Genomic DNA, 13,827 nt, shown 5'->3' on the forward strand with positions numbered 1-13,827 from the left:
TGGCGACTACCGGGGTACCGCTGAAGTAACATCGGAGACCCGGTCCTCAGTTCGAAACTCATAAGACACATAATTACCTCTGCAATCTTGCGCATTCATTTATAAAATTACCCATCGACGATTTCGGTGACGCTTATTATTATGGCAATATATGCAAATCGTGTTATCTGCCACAAGAAACAGTATTCGGATTATAGTAGTTTAATTTTATATCGAGCTGCGTTATAGACAGCAGAATTTTATATGCAGTTCCATACATCAAAGTAAGATCTAGAGAAGTCAAAAATTCTGTTATCGCAGAATACATGACAAATTGAACTTCTAAAAAACAAACATTTGAAGACCGCTTCCGGAAACCAAATTGAGCTACTTTACCGGCTGGTTGCAGCGAGAAATTCGTTTTCTTACGCACGATCCCGTATTATGCTTCAATTTCGTTACTTCTATCATTGTCTAGGACTGAAAACACATTATCAAATCAATAGTGTACATAATAGTGAATTTATTTATAATAATTAGCACGAGGCTGGTTAATCGCTTTACTCTGATGTTTAGGCCATGAGCTTTAGTAATAGTCATTCATGGGTGGTATTTTACGCTAATATATTCCTGGCGTCCGTTCGGACGGAGAGTTACCGTTCCTCTGAGTCGAGGCTCAAATCCCCCTCCTTCGCTTCAGGATTCTCCTGTGCCGCTTTGAGCCTCTGCCGCAGTGTCCTCTGAGAGGTCATGTACCTAACGAGTTTATTTTTGCAAGCAGCGTCACAGGGTCGTTCCTGTCGGACAACGCTTTCCCTGTAATTGAGAAAAGGTAGAAACAATCATATTTTTGTAGGTTCAATGGGCAAATACAGTTAGGACTACAGGCAAAGCTCACCGATACTTCAGTGGAAAAATGTACACGGATGGCTTTGAGGGCTGATATGAAATGGATAGCCACTGAGGGAAGAGATGAAAGAGGCACGAGGGCGAAAAGTTTAATATTATTAGGAGTTAAAACTCGAGGTCAACTGAACTGGACAGCTGCTAAGAAATAAGAAAATAAGCTTTATTCAAAAAAAAAACGTTGCTAACTTGGTACGTTTTTCCGTGTCTGTATTTTAACTTGAAACGTCTAGTCTCTTTTTGAGAAAATTCTATTCTATATTGGATTCACAAAAACGCAAATTGCTATAATCAATTGAGGTTTTTGTAGCATATTCAGCCTTTAGGGGTCCATACCTAAATTGCAAATGATGTTTGTAGAATGCCTGCAAGAGGTTATCGTCTTTATCGAACTGTTGTATGAGTTTGGCCCAGCTTTCAGCATCGAATTTCCTCAGGCCATACGACTTACGAGCGGAATAGCCCAATTCCCAATGGGGATCCCCGTAAAGAACCTTCTCCATGGCGCGTCGCCTGAAGGGGCTCATGCTGGCAAAATCATTGCGTACTTTGTCATGAACCGATTCACGAATCTTGAAGTAACCGGCATTGGCCGTTGTTAGGTTGAGAAAATAAGTTTCGACATCAACGACTTCACCCATCTCCGTTTGGAAAATACGGTACTCAGGCATACCGCTCCACGACGTTGTAACAGCCGGCGTTACATAGAGGACCTAAAAATCACGTGAAAAATAGCATAAAGATGGGGAGGATGCCAAACGTCCCTTATAAAGCACGCAGATGAACCATTAAACAATAAGAATGAAAGTTTCGCGTACGATAGTTTTTATGGATTAATTTCAGTCGAACTCAATTCTAAACCTAACCTATTAAACACTTCGAAGTTTAGTGACTCGAAAATTTCATATCTCTGAAGACACGCTCAGCTGGTTGATCACATTTGTAAGCAAGGTGCCGTGAATGCTCTGCTTTCAGCTTGATTGAATCGGATATACGAACTTCACAGTATTAAACTCATGTGGTGTCCGAAGTCAACAAATAACGATTAAGCTTAACAAAGTCAGCTTGTTGTTGCCATTCACTGAAAATCGACGAAACGCTTATTTGCCCTAAATAAATACACAGAACACTGTGATTCAAGGAACTTAAGTAAAGAAATATTAATAATAAATAAATAAGAAAAAGTTCTACATCAAATTTTACAATCGAAACACCGATCTCTGAAAGTTTGAAAAAGTTCTCGACGAAAAAAAGTTTGGGCTCTGGGACATCTATTAGAATCTGGCTATATACTATATATTTGCTTATTACATAACTCGAAGTTGTAAAGAAAATTTGTTATTTATGGTAATAACTTTACTTGTTTAAAGTATATTATTCTATATTCAACTTGTATATATACCTGGCAAAAATATAATTGAATGATGATAAGATAATAATAATAATTGTAAACAAATTACAGGTGAAGAACCCTTGGTTAGAATCCTATTTTGATAATTTCAGTTTAGTCAGATGGAAGCATGCGTGATTAAACTTATATCCGAGTAGTTAAATTATAGTCTACTTGAACTTCATTAAACGATGTCGGAACTACTCCATGTAAGCTCGTCAATACAATGCAACCCATCAAAGGCTTCCAGAAACTAAAAGCTCTAATTCAATACGATTATCAGATAAGTTCACGGAGTAGTGCAACCATAGTTCCTACACATGCTGAAGTAAACGGTAGTTGGTAACAGACATCGATTTCCCCTCATATTTAAAACCGAACAAGTAGCACAATGGCCTGATAGTAGACTATCTGACCAACTACTGACAGTGCAAGACCGTATCGAAATTCTACAGTTATGGTCAAGAGCAAAAGTTTCAATACTGTGTTGTAGTTTCAATTTTCGTATCCCGTGGGAATAAACTCCATATAATTTTAATGGCTTCCACGTGTTAGCGAGGCCGATCAGTGGCCTACGTTTTACGAACACCGACTTTCTCAAAGGGACAATACATAGCATAAAAATTAAATATGAGTGGCAAGCATACGGCTCCTATAAAGAAAGATTATAGGATATGGGCCTTGACATGTAAGCTTATTATTAGGCTTACTAAAGACAAATATTTTTTAGTTATATTTACATTTTTTTCACGCGCTTAGTTGAAACATTATTTTTTACAGTCGCGCAACTGTCTAACCGCACAAGCTAATGCTTTATTTAAGTAGCGTGTACAGCGCGGCAGCAGTTGAAACTATCGCATTTATACATACCATAACATTATAAAAATCAAAGATCGTCCGGACCGATCGGACTCCTGGCATACACAGTCTGCCAAACTGTCAATGTGCTTAATTCTATTTAACAATGGTAAGGTGTGACGTGAGTACAGACCGAGGTAGCTTTTGTAGAGTCCTGAGCATCATGGTAGTCGAGAATGACCTCGTCCGTATGCATATGTGCAAAGAACTGGCCGGTGATCGTCCTTCGGAATTTTGTAACGATGTCAAAATATGCGTCTTCCCAGTATTGGTTACATGTGCTTGAGCCAGGGGGGATATGACCGATAATGAAGACGCGTTCGCGGTTGTATCTGGCCTCGTCCAGGGTAGCTATTAGCCATTGAAGTTGACGCGCGGGATCGTTGGCACCAAGAACCAGCCACCAATTACCTGCCACGTAAATGGATGACATGCGGCAAAAAGTTGGACACGAGGAGCCACTTCTAGATTGTAATTAAACCTATACTAGGCCGCTTACTTATGTTTATGTTTTGTTAGGCACTTAACAAAGCATAAACGTAACGCTCCTGAAGCTCATATTAGCTCAGAAGTTGGCGTCGATGAGTAGTTTTTGCTTTCTTTGAAAAAAGGAGCATTTCAAGCGATGCCAAGTGTTTAAAAGCTTGTTACGAAAAAGGCAGATGCTAGGCTGATATGAACGAATTGAAGGACGAGTCTGTTACTTACTCGTGTAACAAAAGTTAGTGTTGAGCGAAATGATGCGCAGCTGGGGACGGACTTTGGCTGTATAGTAACCGCCGTATTTAAACACATTCTCCTGATCAGCGGGCAGCCAATCGTACCAGAGATTCCACATTTCTTCGTAGACAGGCTTCACTGAAAACTCGCCAGCGTCGACGCCGGGCTGCGGAAACAACCTAAATCGACACGTACAGTATATACAGTTAATAAATGTATAGCGATGTGATATCAGTATGATATGCTACTGCGGTCTTTGACTACTAAACATTAGATCCTATAAATGCAATGTTTACATTTGTCCTTCTGCACTTTGCCGAAAGCTTGCTTGCTTGCAGCAAGTACATAGAAGTCAAATTTAAACAACCTTTTTTTGCTGTTTGCCTACGTAAATTTGTACTGGCTTAGGTCGTACAGATATTCGGTACCGACCTATCAGGGAAAGCGTCATGATTTCCGATGGCAGGAAAAACCCTGACTTTACGCAGGTATCGCTTGATAATGGCTGTCGTTTCCTGAATGTTTTTCACGGCGCGCTCTTTCGTCATGCCTAGGTAGACGTGGGCACTGATATCACCGGTCCAAATAGCAAAGGTTACATGGCGGCTTCGGTCGATATCTTGGAACATGTTTTCAACGGTACGAATCGGAATATCACACGTCCCACCTAATTTGTCATCAATTAACAATAATATGTCATTGAATCCAGTGGAATTTTGAAGAATGGCGCAGCAGCAGCAGCAGCCTATTTATAATAACAATAATGTTAATAGACACGCCTAAAAACTGTATGGCAATAAGGGGTTCATAGTCGGTTGCACTTCGTCATCCTTTTTCAGGGTTTTCTATAGATACTAACCTCCAGGATGTCCCCAAGGCGGAGCAAATCTGTTTATATCAGTGGTTTGGTTCTGGTACTTCGTACAGCAGATGGGCTCGTTGCATAGTGCATCTGCGCCAACGTCGTAGTCCTCATCGAAGTGTGTATCGGTCACGTGGAGCATCGAGAGATGAGTTTGCTGCAGAAAGTTGAAGTCACAACAAATGTGTTTATTTTTCGAGCTTAATAATCCACTTTTCCCATACTTTTATATGAGCGCAATTATGCTATAGATATAGAACTGGCTGGTTGTGCTTTAAGCAGAAATTTCTTTCTGATAATGTTTATTCAATCTGGAAAAGTCATGACGCCCGATGAATTCGAGTTCGGTCCAGTGCGTCGTTACAGGTAGCCCAGAATGCCGATTGACCACAGAGCGAGCATGTTTAGTTAATGGTTATTCAATTATACGAAAGAAAAATTAGACGAGGCCGAGAATTAACTCTGTAACGTAAGACGCTTTTTCTCGTGATCTGCACTATTCTTCAAAGTTACTCACACCCCACTCGGATTCGTGGTGATGGAAGTGTTTATCAGATAACTGGGCGTCGTCCTCAACTGCCTGCAGCGATATTCTCCAGTTGAAGCGCTCGCTCTCCGGGGTACCACACGCACCGCCTGACAGGAACTTACATACGTCCTTCAGAGGTGGCTCCAACTGTTGCGCAATTTTGATTATCACACCTGCAAGTGATTGGCGGTAAAAATGATCATTTTTAAATGGAAAAAATTATGTAGCAGACTGAAATTTCTCCAACCGAATAACTACGGGACTCGAAGATAACGGGCGCGTGTCGAGTATCTATGGCTATGAGCGCCTATTTCTATCCTCAACTCAAATAAACATAAAAATAATGAAATCTAGTTCTCGACAGGACTAATAGCGACCATAATAACAATCATTCGGCGTAAGTAACGGCGTTTAAATTGATATTTATTTACCGCTATACATTCTGTATTCCTCGTCACATATCCGAGGTGTGTAATAACGCGTCTCTTTACAAGCATCAACTGCACTCTCGAGCGTGCCTTTCGGATCATTTTTTAACATTTCTAAGACCGGTTCACACTGCTCACAGAAACCTTCCGTGTCGTTGCCATGGATCATGTAGTCTACAAAACGCCTGCGTAAAAAAAGAATATCAATACCGAAAAGAACTTCACATACCTGTAAGTTAATGAATATTTAGTAATAATAATAAAATGTTTGATCCCACCGACCAAACAACCGACGTTTTTGTTTTCGGGCGGCCGTTATATCCGTAATGCGATAAAGGTGACGGTACAACATTTCAATATCCATTCGAAATGTTGGTGGCCTACTTAGAATATATATAAATCGAAGAACTATAAAAATAACTAAGCTACTAATATGGAATATCTATCGTCCAAATACAATGAGCATATTTGTTCTATGAATTAGTACACTGAAGAAGCCTTCCTACGGCACGAACTTCACAGGCACATGAAGGAAGAAAATTTGTTCGGGCCTTCTTTCCGTTTTCTATTAAGTACTTTTCCCTATTTTTCGTATTCGCTTACGTACTTTTGTTCTATCATGGGTTACGATGTTATGCAAAGTGTACCACCCCTTGAGCCTGAATATCTATTTTGTAAAATGCGTTCTAAACGGCACTACCTTTCACGCTCTAAGCGTATCGAGCTATTGTTTCAGCTGTTAGCTTAACGCACATTTACTTCCCATTACAGGACAGCCAAACGGAATGATGGCTTTCATGTTACTCGTATTAAGTAGGAATCTAACAAACATTTAACACTCATAGCCTCTGTTCATTTGAAAAACTAAGATAGCTGCTTCCTTTGACCATTCCTCCCCGTTAAATGTACGTATAATACTAACAGCCTTAATACTTGTCTATCATTGTTCGATTGAATCATTTCTAAGCACTAGTCATCTTAATACTTCCCCCAACAATCAGGCAATCTGTTACACAATAAAAAACAATATTGTATCTGCATAAAAATGTTCCGTTATTAGGGTTTGTCTTGATAGGAATGTCTTTTGCATTTGTGCTATATTCCTAATACGAATATTCTCTCACATGTGCTGTATGTCTTTTCTAGATGTTTGTAAATAAGTTTAGTAGACCACGGTATTATTTTTTTAAGAAAAGCTCTTGTCGAGTTGTGCGGTATCTTTTATATACAAAAGCGCACATATATATATATATATATAGCCACATATTTACGATTCAGTGCTCATAGCCGTTGCAGGACAATCTGTATAATAAACCGCAGCAGTACAACAATAGACAACATCGTATTTGCCTCTTGTTGACCCTTACTCACAACAACGATAGCTGTTCTAGCTGATGATTAGTTTGAGCTATGCATATGTGTAACTATTCGTGGGTGGCATTGAGGATTTTTCACTACTTGCGATCCTCAGACGTCGCCCAAATACGGCGAGCAAACGCAAATCGACAGGACATTGATAGAGCAATGGACCTGGTGAAGATGAGGCTGGATGGAGAGGTGACGTTTCCCGACAACACGTTTCTAACGAAAAGAACGAAAGTGCAACTTTACGGTAGCAGCACTACATAGTGGTCACCAGTGGATTAGCTTCCCTCTTTTACCACTTGCCGGTTATGGCAAACATCCGCAGAAATTGTTTTTGTTTTAAACGAGAACGAAGTGCGAAATTTGTCGGTACGAAGAGAAAAAAAAAGTGAATTTAGGCCTTTTAACTGTTAATCTCATATGTTTAAACAATCAATTAAAAAAATCTATTGAATCTTTATGTGCTAAACTACTGAGTGTATCTTAATGCAGTTAGGAACCTGGTGAAAAATTATAGCTTAAACCATTATTCATTGTTATCTATCCTGTGCATAAGTTTATTACTGAAAGGAATATGTCCGTGGACTGGTAGGCAGATATTGAAAACATCCGGATAATGTTTTTTCTCTTTGGTTTCTATTTATTCCGATTGAAATCGAACTTAATTCGATCCAGATAGGCTGGACGCGCCTGCTACGAATACCCTCAAAAACCCTCAGATCAAAAGGCGCATACACTCGTCATATGTAAGTTAAACTAACTTATATTGGGTGACCATACAATCATTTTGAATATTTGCGCGTTGCACAGTGCCAATTAGGAACGTGAGACATTTGGGCCCTTGGCACATTGAGTTCACATATATGAAAAAAGCGTGATTACGTAATAGTTGACTTATACGTTTGTACTATACGTTTGCTCTGTCACACTTATCATCTCAACTTACCCTTGTATTTGCTTGCTGTGCTGGTAATTGGTCGCACTGAATACAAATCAATTTGGTTTTGCTGAAGTGAAAAATGTTTGACCTTCTATGCTAAACAAGTGTTACTGACGATAAAGAGAACCTCGGTTCCGTTCTTGGGCCTTGGACCTTCTACCTCCTCCCAACAAGCTTTATTAGGACCTTTTTCTTGACCAGTTATCTAAACATTAATCTAACAAAACTACTCAAGACAAGTGCCTAATCGATTGCTATGACGGGACCTCAAACTCTTGATAGCTGCATCGATCATATCTGTAAAAAAAACGCGCTCTGATCTGATATATTTCTGGTTGATTGCTAAACGAAAATCTTTCAAACTTCGACCATAAAGCGGGATATTAGTCCGAGGCACTTTTTTAAGCTCACAAATCAATTTAACTGAGTATACAGTAATCATAGCCGTTCCGTAATCATCAGTTCATAAGAAGTGATTGCTACTCCGAGACAAGCTTCCATCAGCTCGAAAGGCCTCAAGAAATCTATTAATGCCCCTTGAAATGGAGAGTTCGGCATCCGTCCCCCAGAGAGCAACGTTCATTAGTAAATTACATTAATTTTACATCAAATTATAAAGAATAGTAACTATCGAAAAATGTATTAGATTAGGCTAGATAAATGCGAGAGATGTCGTAGAGGCGAGAACGACATGGATGTAACCAGCGTTTGCTCTCCTTGAATATATATAGCAGAGCCCTCTGCCTCTTCCTGCCGATCTTACTGACTTGACAGCCGTCTAAACAATAAACATCAAAGAAGATGGTATTCTAATGGACCGTGTTTGCCGTTGGATGTCGCTGGCAGCCGTAGCAACGCAGAATGACTGCGAGCCCGCCGAAGGGAAAGCACTGCATATGTCTATATCCATACTACACGATCTGTGGTAATGAAGAAGCTTATATATTATTGAACCAAAGAAAACGAAAGATCATCCCATAAATTAGTGGCAACCGTAAAAGCATGCTGTATGGTATCAGAAAAATACAGTAGCTTTAGAACTTATTAGGAAATGATTATTATAATTCCACATATGTACAAACACGATAGCATGATTATACGTCAACCTTAGCTTTCGTCTCAGCTAGTGGCTTGCTATTGGTGGCGGGCTAATTCAAACGTACCTACAATGGCGATACGCATACGGAGCCATTGCATAGAATTGTTGTTAAATGTCATAGCACACGATGGTTTGCAGTTTCAAGCTTCATGTCATTCGTTAAAGGTGTACGCATGTACACGTCACGTCTATATATATATATACATATATATATATACACATGTCTATAATATGCATGCATTAACTGTCCATGGAAGGAACATAAACGTCTAGCATCACCCTCGAAACCTTTACAAATTTAATCGATTGTGCTTAAACGTCATTTTTAAAATAATTTTCGTACTCATTGCAGCACCATGTAGAAAATATGATTTTCTAACACCCTCTGCTATACGGACCAAAGCAAAAAAGAGCTATAATTAATGGATGAACTGACGAAACTAACTACACAAAAAGGCAGGCGTCTTCACTGACGAGCTACTAGCTAATTTCCAACACTGTTAAATTTAGCGAGTTAACTCAGTGCACAGTCCTTATTGTGTCGCCTTTTCGATCGGCTGCTCATAGGCTCGGTTGAAAATTTACATATATATACATATACAGTCTAGAATAATGTTAAACAAGTAACTTGTATGTGCAATCTTATAAATGAGCCCCTGTGAAGAGTGTACGTTTAGAATGACTACAAAAGGGGATTATTCCCTCTGCGTGCCTGTAGGTAGACAGCCTTTGTCACTCTGACCACGTAATACTGAGTAAAGCTTTTTAGTAGGAAGTTCACAGGACCCTTTTTACATTTACGTTTACGAATTAAATAGCATGGATTATTAAGTTAGTCGCCGCCATCTGGGATAACCCTATTCATTTTCATGACTTATCGGCTCGGCTGAAACGGGGTGGACGAGGGGTTTGCCTTTACATCTGCTTATGTTAATTTACGCTCGGCGTGTGGTCCTATAACGAGTACTATGTGGCTGGGAAATAGAGGTGCGGCAATCAAGGACTTTGAGGCAGAACTGGACTTCTCATAGTTTTTTATTATTAAAATTGCCACTAATATTAATTGCAGTGACATTGAAAGTTTAATACGCATACTAATAACGCGCGCTAAGTTAATAACTTAAAACTATAGACAGTTTTACTGTAAGCTTCAATACAAGCTGTAACTTTTTTGAAGTACTCGTTTGGTATCTTTATCTTGTACAAGCACGATATAACACAGATTATGCTATTACAAATGGCTTATAACGATAAACAACGGTAAGCTACTTATCGCCGTTATCTCAGCGGCTTTGGGCGATCGCAAGGTCGACAATTAGTGGTCAGCTTTCTCGGTATCTGATCGTAGGGCTGATCACTACTCAGCATTCTAATAAAAATCTGTGTTTAAATTGCTTACATTATTACTCACAATACACACTCTTATGGAGTACAAAAAGTTATTCAGTGCACTAGGGTAATCTTTTAGTTAATAATGAATCGCGCAGAGATTTTGAGTTTAGCATTTAATGTATCACGGTTCTTAAAGGACTCGTTCTGTTCATCCCGCTGGGGCCGTGCATAGAATTCCTTTAGGCAACAATAGGCCGCAGAAGCCTATTCACCTGCAAAACACCGTAGGCAGCATGAACGGACTCACGGGCGAACGACATTACGTAACATCTCAACAATGGCTGCGGACCTCTCCACAGCAAAACTCTATTCAGTATCTCAGCAGTGTTCAGCGTTACCGGAAAACACTGCATTTTAGGTATCATCATACAGTTTTTTCGATCTCTACATGTATTCTGTATTTCGATCTAATAAAGCATTATAAAACAATTTTCTTTTTTGACAGAGACAATTCATGAGTAAGTTCTACATTAACTTTTGCGAAAACTATTAAGGTGGGCACATTGTAAAAATCCTATTTTAAAATCGATCACATAAGACATTCAAGACTTCTGCTTGTAACACGTTTCAGTTACCTTTTTATCTCAATAATCGTAAGTCAGAGCATTTAAGATACGTAAGTAATACTTTTATTATAATTCTATTGTTCTGTGGCTAGATCGAAAAGTTATCAAAAGCGCAAGAGCAAATAGTTGCTTACTTACCTGTAGGACCCAGCCTGAGCGGCCGCTGTGAGCGCCGCTAGCATGAGGACGGCATTAGCGATTGACTGCCACATCGCTAACGAGAGCTAATTGCTTAGGCCCGATGTCGTTTCGTCGTGTTTCCGTCGTGGTGCACACAGGAGAACAATGGAACTAAAGGATAGCAGGAGCCAGTACGACAGCCGTTCGTACACTGGCCAGGAGGGGGGACAATGAGAGTGGGATTAACGTGGCCGGTTGTTCGTTTTTAATGCTGTGCACGGCCAAAGGATTGACTATAAAAGTTTCTTCTAATAGAGTATGCTACAGGCCATACACCTCGTATGTCTCAATAATTTACCCTCTTGATGGCAGCAGGGCTTGCAGCGATCGTGGTATGCCTTCAACAGAGAACGAACATTTCGTTGACATCAATACAAAATTAAGGATACGAAACGGAAAGTTAGAATACAAATATCATGGATGAGAGCGAACAATGAAGCTAACAAATAGACCAGCCAAACATGCATACGCAGAATGAAACAGAAGTCTTGACAAATCTATCTTATATGTCATAAATATATAAAATATGCAGGTATACTGTGCGGTTTAAAAAGAAATGTTCTCAAATTGACAAGCGATATATATATATATATAATGTAGCTCACTATAGAAATTCACCACGTCGAATATATTGATTCCACTAATGTTCCGACACGCTCGTGCTCGCACATATGAAACTACCCATAAATACGGATTCATAAAAAAAAAAAAAACAGGAATGACGTGTACCTACTCATAATCTATAGTCAGAAGCAACTAGAAAGCAACAGCTGGAGTTTATTTTGCTTTTAGCCTCTGTGAACGCTGTATACTGCGGTTGTTACTGAGACGCTTTTCAAACCACTTCTTAGAAAGAAATAAAAGTTATACTTGACAATCGACGTTACGCAGAACTTTTCTGTTAGGAGCGTGTCTTAAGATGTTTTTGCCATAGTTCAATGGCGCCTTATATTATACATGTTATGCGATAACTGTCGTCTACAATTTATCTTTGAAAAGTATATTGAAAGCAAATGAAAAGAAGCATGTTAACTTACATCATTCAGAAACTAAGTCTACGTTTGTTCTAGTAGCATCTGCACACCGCAGTCAACAAGCGGTAAGTGCTGGCATTGATTGACATGGTTCGGTACTCTTTTTTCAAAGCCAACAGGTACACGTGTCTCCTTGAACCTGAGAACTCCTTGAACCCAGACTGGTCACACTTACCAAGACACACATAGTTGCTAAAGAGGTCGGCTGTGGCCGACATCCTGATGGACGATCAAGATGGATAATGCCGATTGGTACTATGCAGACCCCCTCCCCCGTGTACTCTATCATGACATTGGTGATGATAGCGAAGCTGAATCCTCTACAAGAGAGTTCATTTTGCCTGGCCGATACCGTTTCATGCAAACACCGTCGCTCTGTTTAATACGGGTGCTTAGAACTAGACATGACAATTGATTACATATTGTGTAAATCCTGTGGTCATTTCGAACTTGTCAGGACGTTATCGTCCTTCAGAATGGTTCCTATTATTGTTATGATTTGTTGGCGCCAGTCCCATGTGTGATTGGTGCTATGCGAGGCACAAGCGGGCTTATCTCCATCTTTATTAGTGCCTTCAAGCAGTTGGGTCGGTCGTCGAAGCCTGGACGTCAAGAACTAGGCGAAGGCAGTTTGAGGTGATGATTGTGCAAACATCATGAACGTTGCAGAACATCATCTTTGTCAAAGCCTGTCCGTCAGCTCCAATCCGCCATAAGGCCCCACAAAAGTCCGCCAGTGTCATCGTCAATGTTAACATGACAATAATTTGCTTGTGTTTACACACAAATCGCCAGACAAAAGGTTAATTCGTTGAACGAGATTAGAGCAAGAGAAACTCGTTAGCAACACTCGAAAGTTGCCAACAACTTGGCAGTCATCAGACGACATTAGGCACCTCAGCTGTAGTTGGTAGCTAGATATCTTCTTATGCGCTGAACCCCAGAAAAAAATGGCTCGTACAAAGCGAAACAGACCCCCTGTATTACAGTATTTTATGTCATAGAAAAAAAGCCAAATTATATTTTTTCAAAGAAAATTGTGCTTCAAGTATGCATAGGGCACAGCACAGCAATACATATAGCAGCTGAATCCCACCTTATCGACCACTCTACTTTAAACTGCATAAATAAAATAAGATACAAGATTTGCTTTTATTCCTTGCTTGTGACACACAAGCCTGTTATCCAATATCAACTCTCTCCTATCTTCGTAAGCCTTTTTTTTTTTTTTTTTTTTTAAACTTTCAACGTCTACTGCAAAGCTGCAGGTCACTGGCCTGATTGTCAAGTGGATTGTTCTAACCTGTAATGGCCACCCACCCGCACTAATCAGAGCGGTGTTGTGGCCAGAATTTTCCTGATTCAAATTCTGACCAGGGAAATACTTCCTGTATGTAATCGAAATAGTATTTTCCCCAGATAACAATTAAGGCTTTTGCTTGTAGTAATAATCAGCATAAAACAGTCCTAACCGTACTCAGCTGTCAAAGTTGATTCTAATCTGTCACAGGTGCCCTAATTCTACGCTTTACAATTGAACACACGAATCAGAATAAGACAAATGCCGTAGAGCCATACG

General features: G+C 39.7%; 1 protein-coding gene across 4 annotated transcripts in view; it reads right to left on the minus strand.

Moving 5' to 3' along the window:
- Nucleotides 1-478: 478 nt before the first annotated feature.
- The window catches only part of LOC111244389 (sphingomyelin phosphodiesterase-like), a 41,808-nt gene continuing 28,459 nt past the window's right edge, over nucleotides 479-13,827 (minus strand). For all 4 annotated transcript variants that reach the window (XM_022791441.2, XM_022791440.2, XM_022791438.2 and 1 more), the window contains exons 2-10: nucleotides 11,173-11,552; nucleotides 5,676-5,857; nucleotides 5,233-5,417; nucleotides 4,713-4,872; nucleotides 4,286-4,520; nucleotides 3,842-4,032; nucleotides 3,267-3,544; nucleotides 1,222-1,598; nucleotides 479-795 (exon numbers count right to left, since the gene is read on the minus strand). In XM_022791441.2, the coding sequence (XP_022647176.1) occupies nucleotides 633-795; nucleotides 1,222-1,598; nucleotides 3,267-3,544; nucleotides 3,842-4,032; nucleotides 4,286-4,520; nucleotides 4,713-4,872; nucleotides 5,233-5,417; nucleotides 5,676-5,857; nucleotides 11,173-11,246 (1,845 nt within the window). In that variant the 5' untranslated portion in view covers nucleotides 11,247-11,552 and the 3' untranslated portion in view covers nucleotides 479-632. The remainder of the gene's footprint in view (nucleotides 796-1,221; nucleotides 1,599-3,266; nucleotides 3,545-3,841; nucleotides 4,033-4,285; nucleotides 4,521-4,712; nucleotides 4,873-5,232; nucleotides 5,418-5,675; nucleotides 5,858-11,172; nucleotides 11,553-13,827) is intronic.

This window comes from Varroa destructor, unplaced genomic scaffold, assembly GCF_002443255.2.
Source record: "Varroa destructor unplaced genomic scaffold, Vdes_3.0 BEIS01000002.1, whole genome shotgun sequence".
NCBI lineage: Eukaryota > Metazoa > Arthropoda > Arachnida > Mesostigmata > Varroidae > Varroa > Varroa destructor.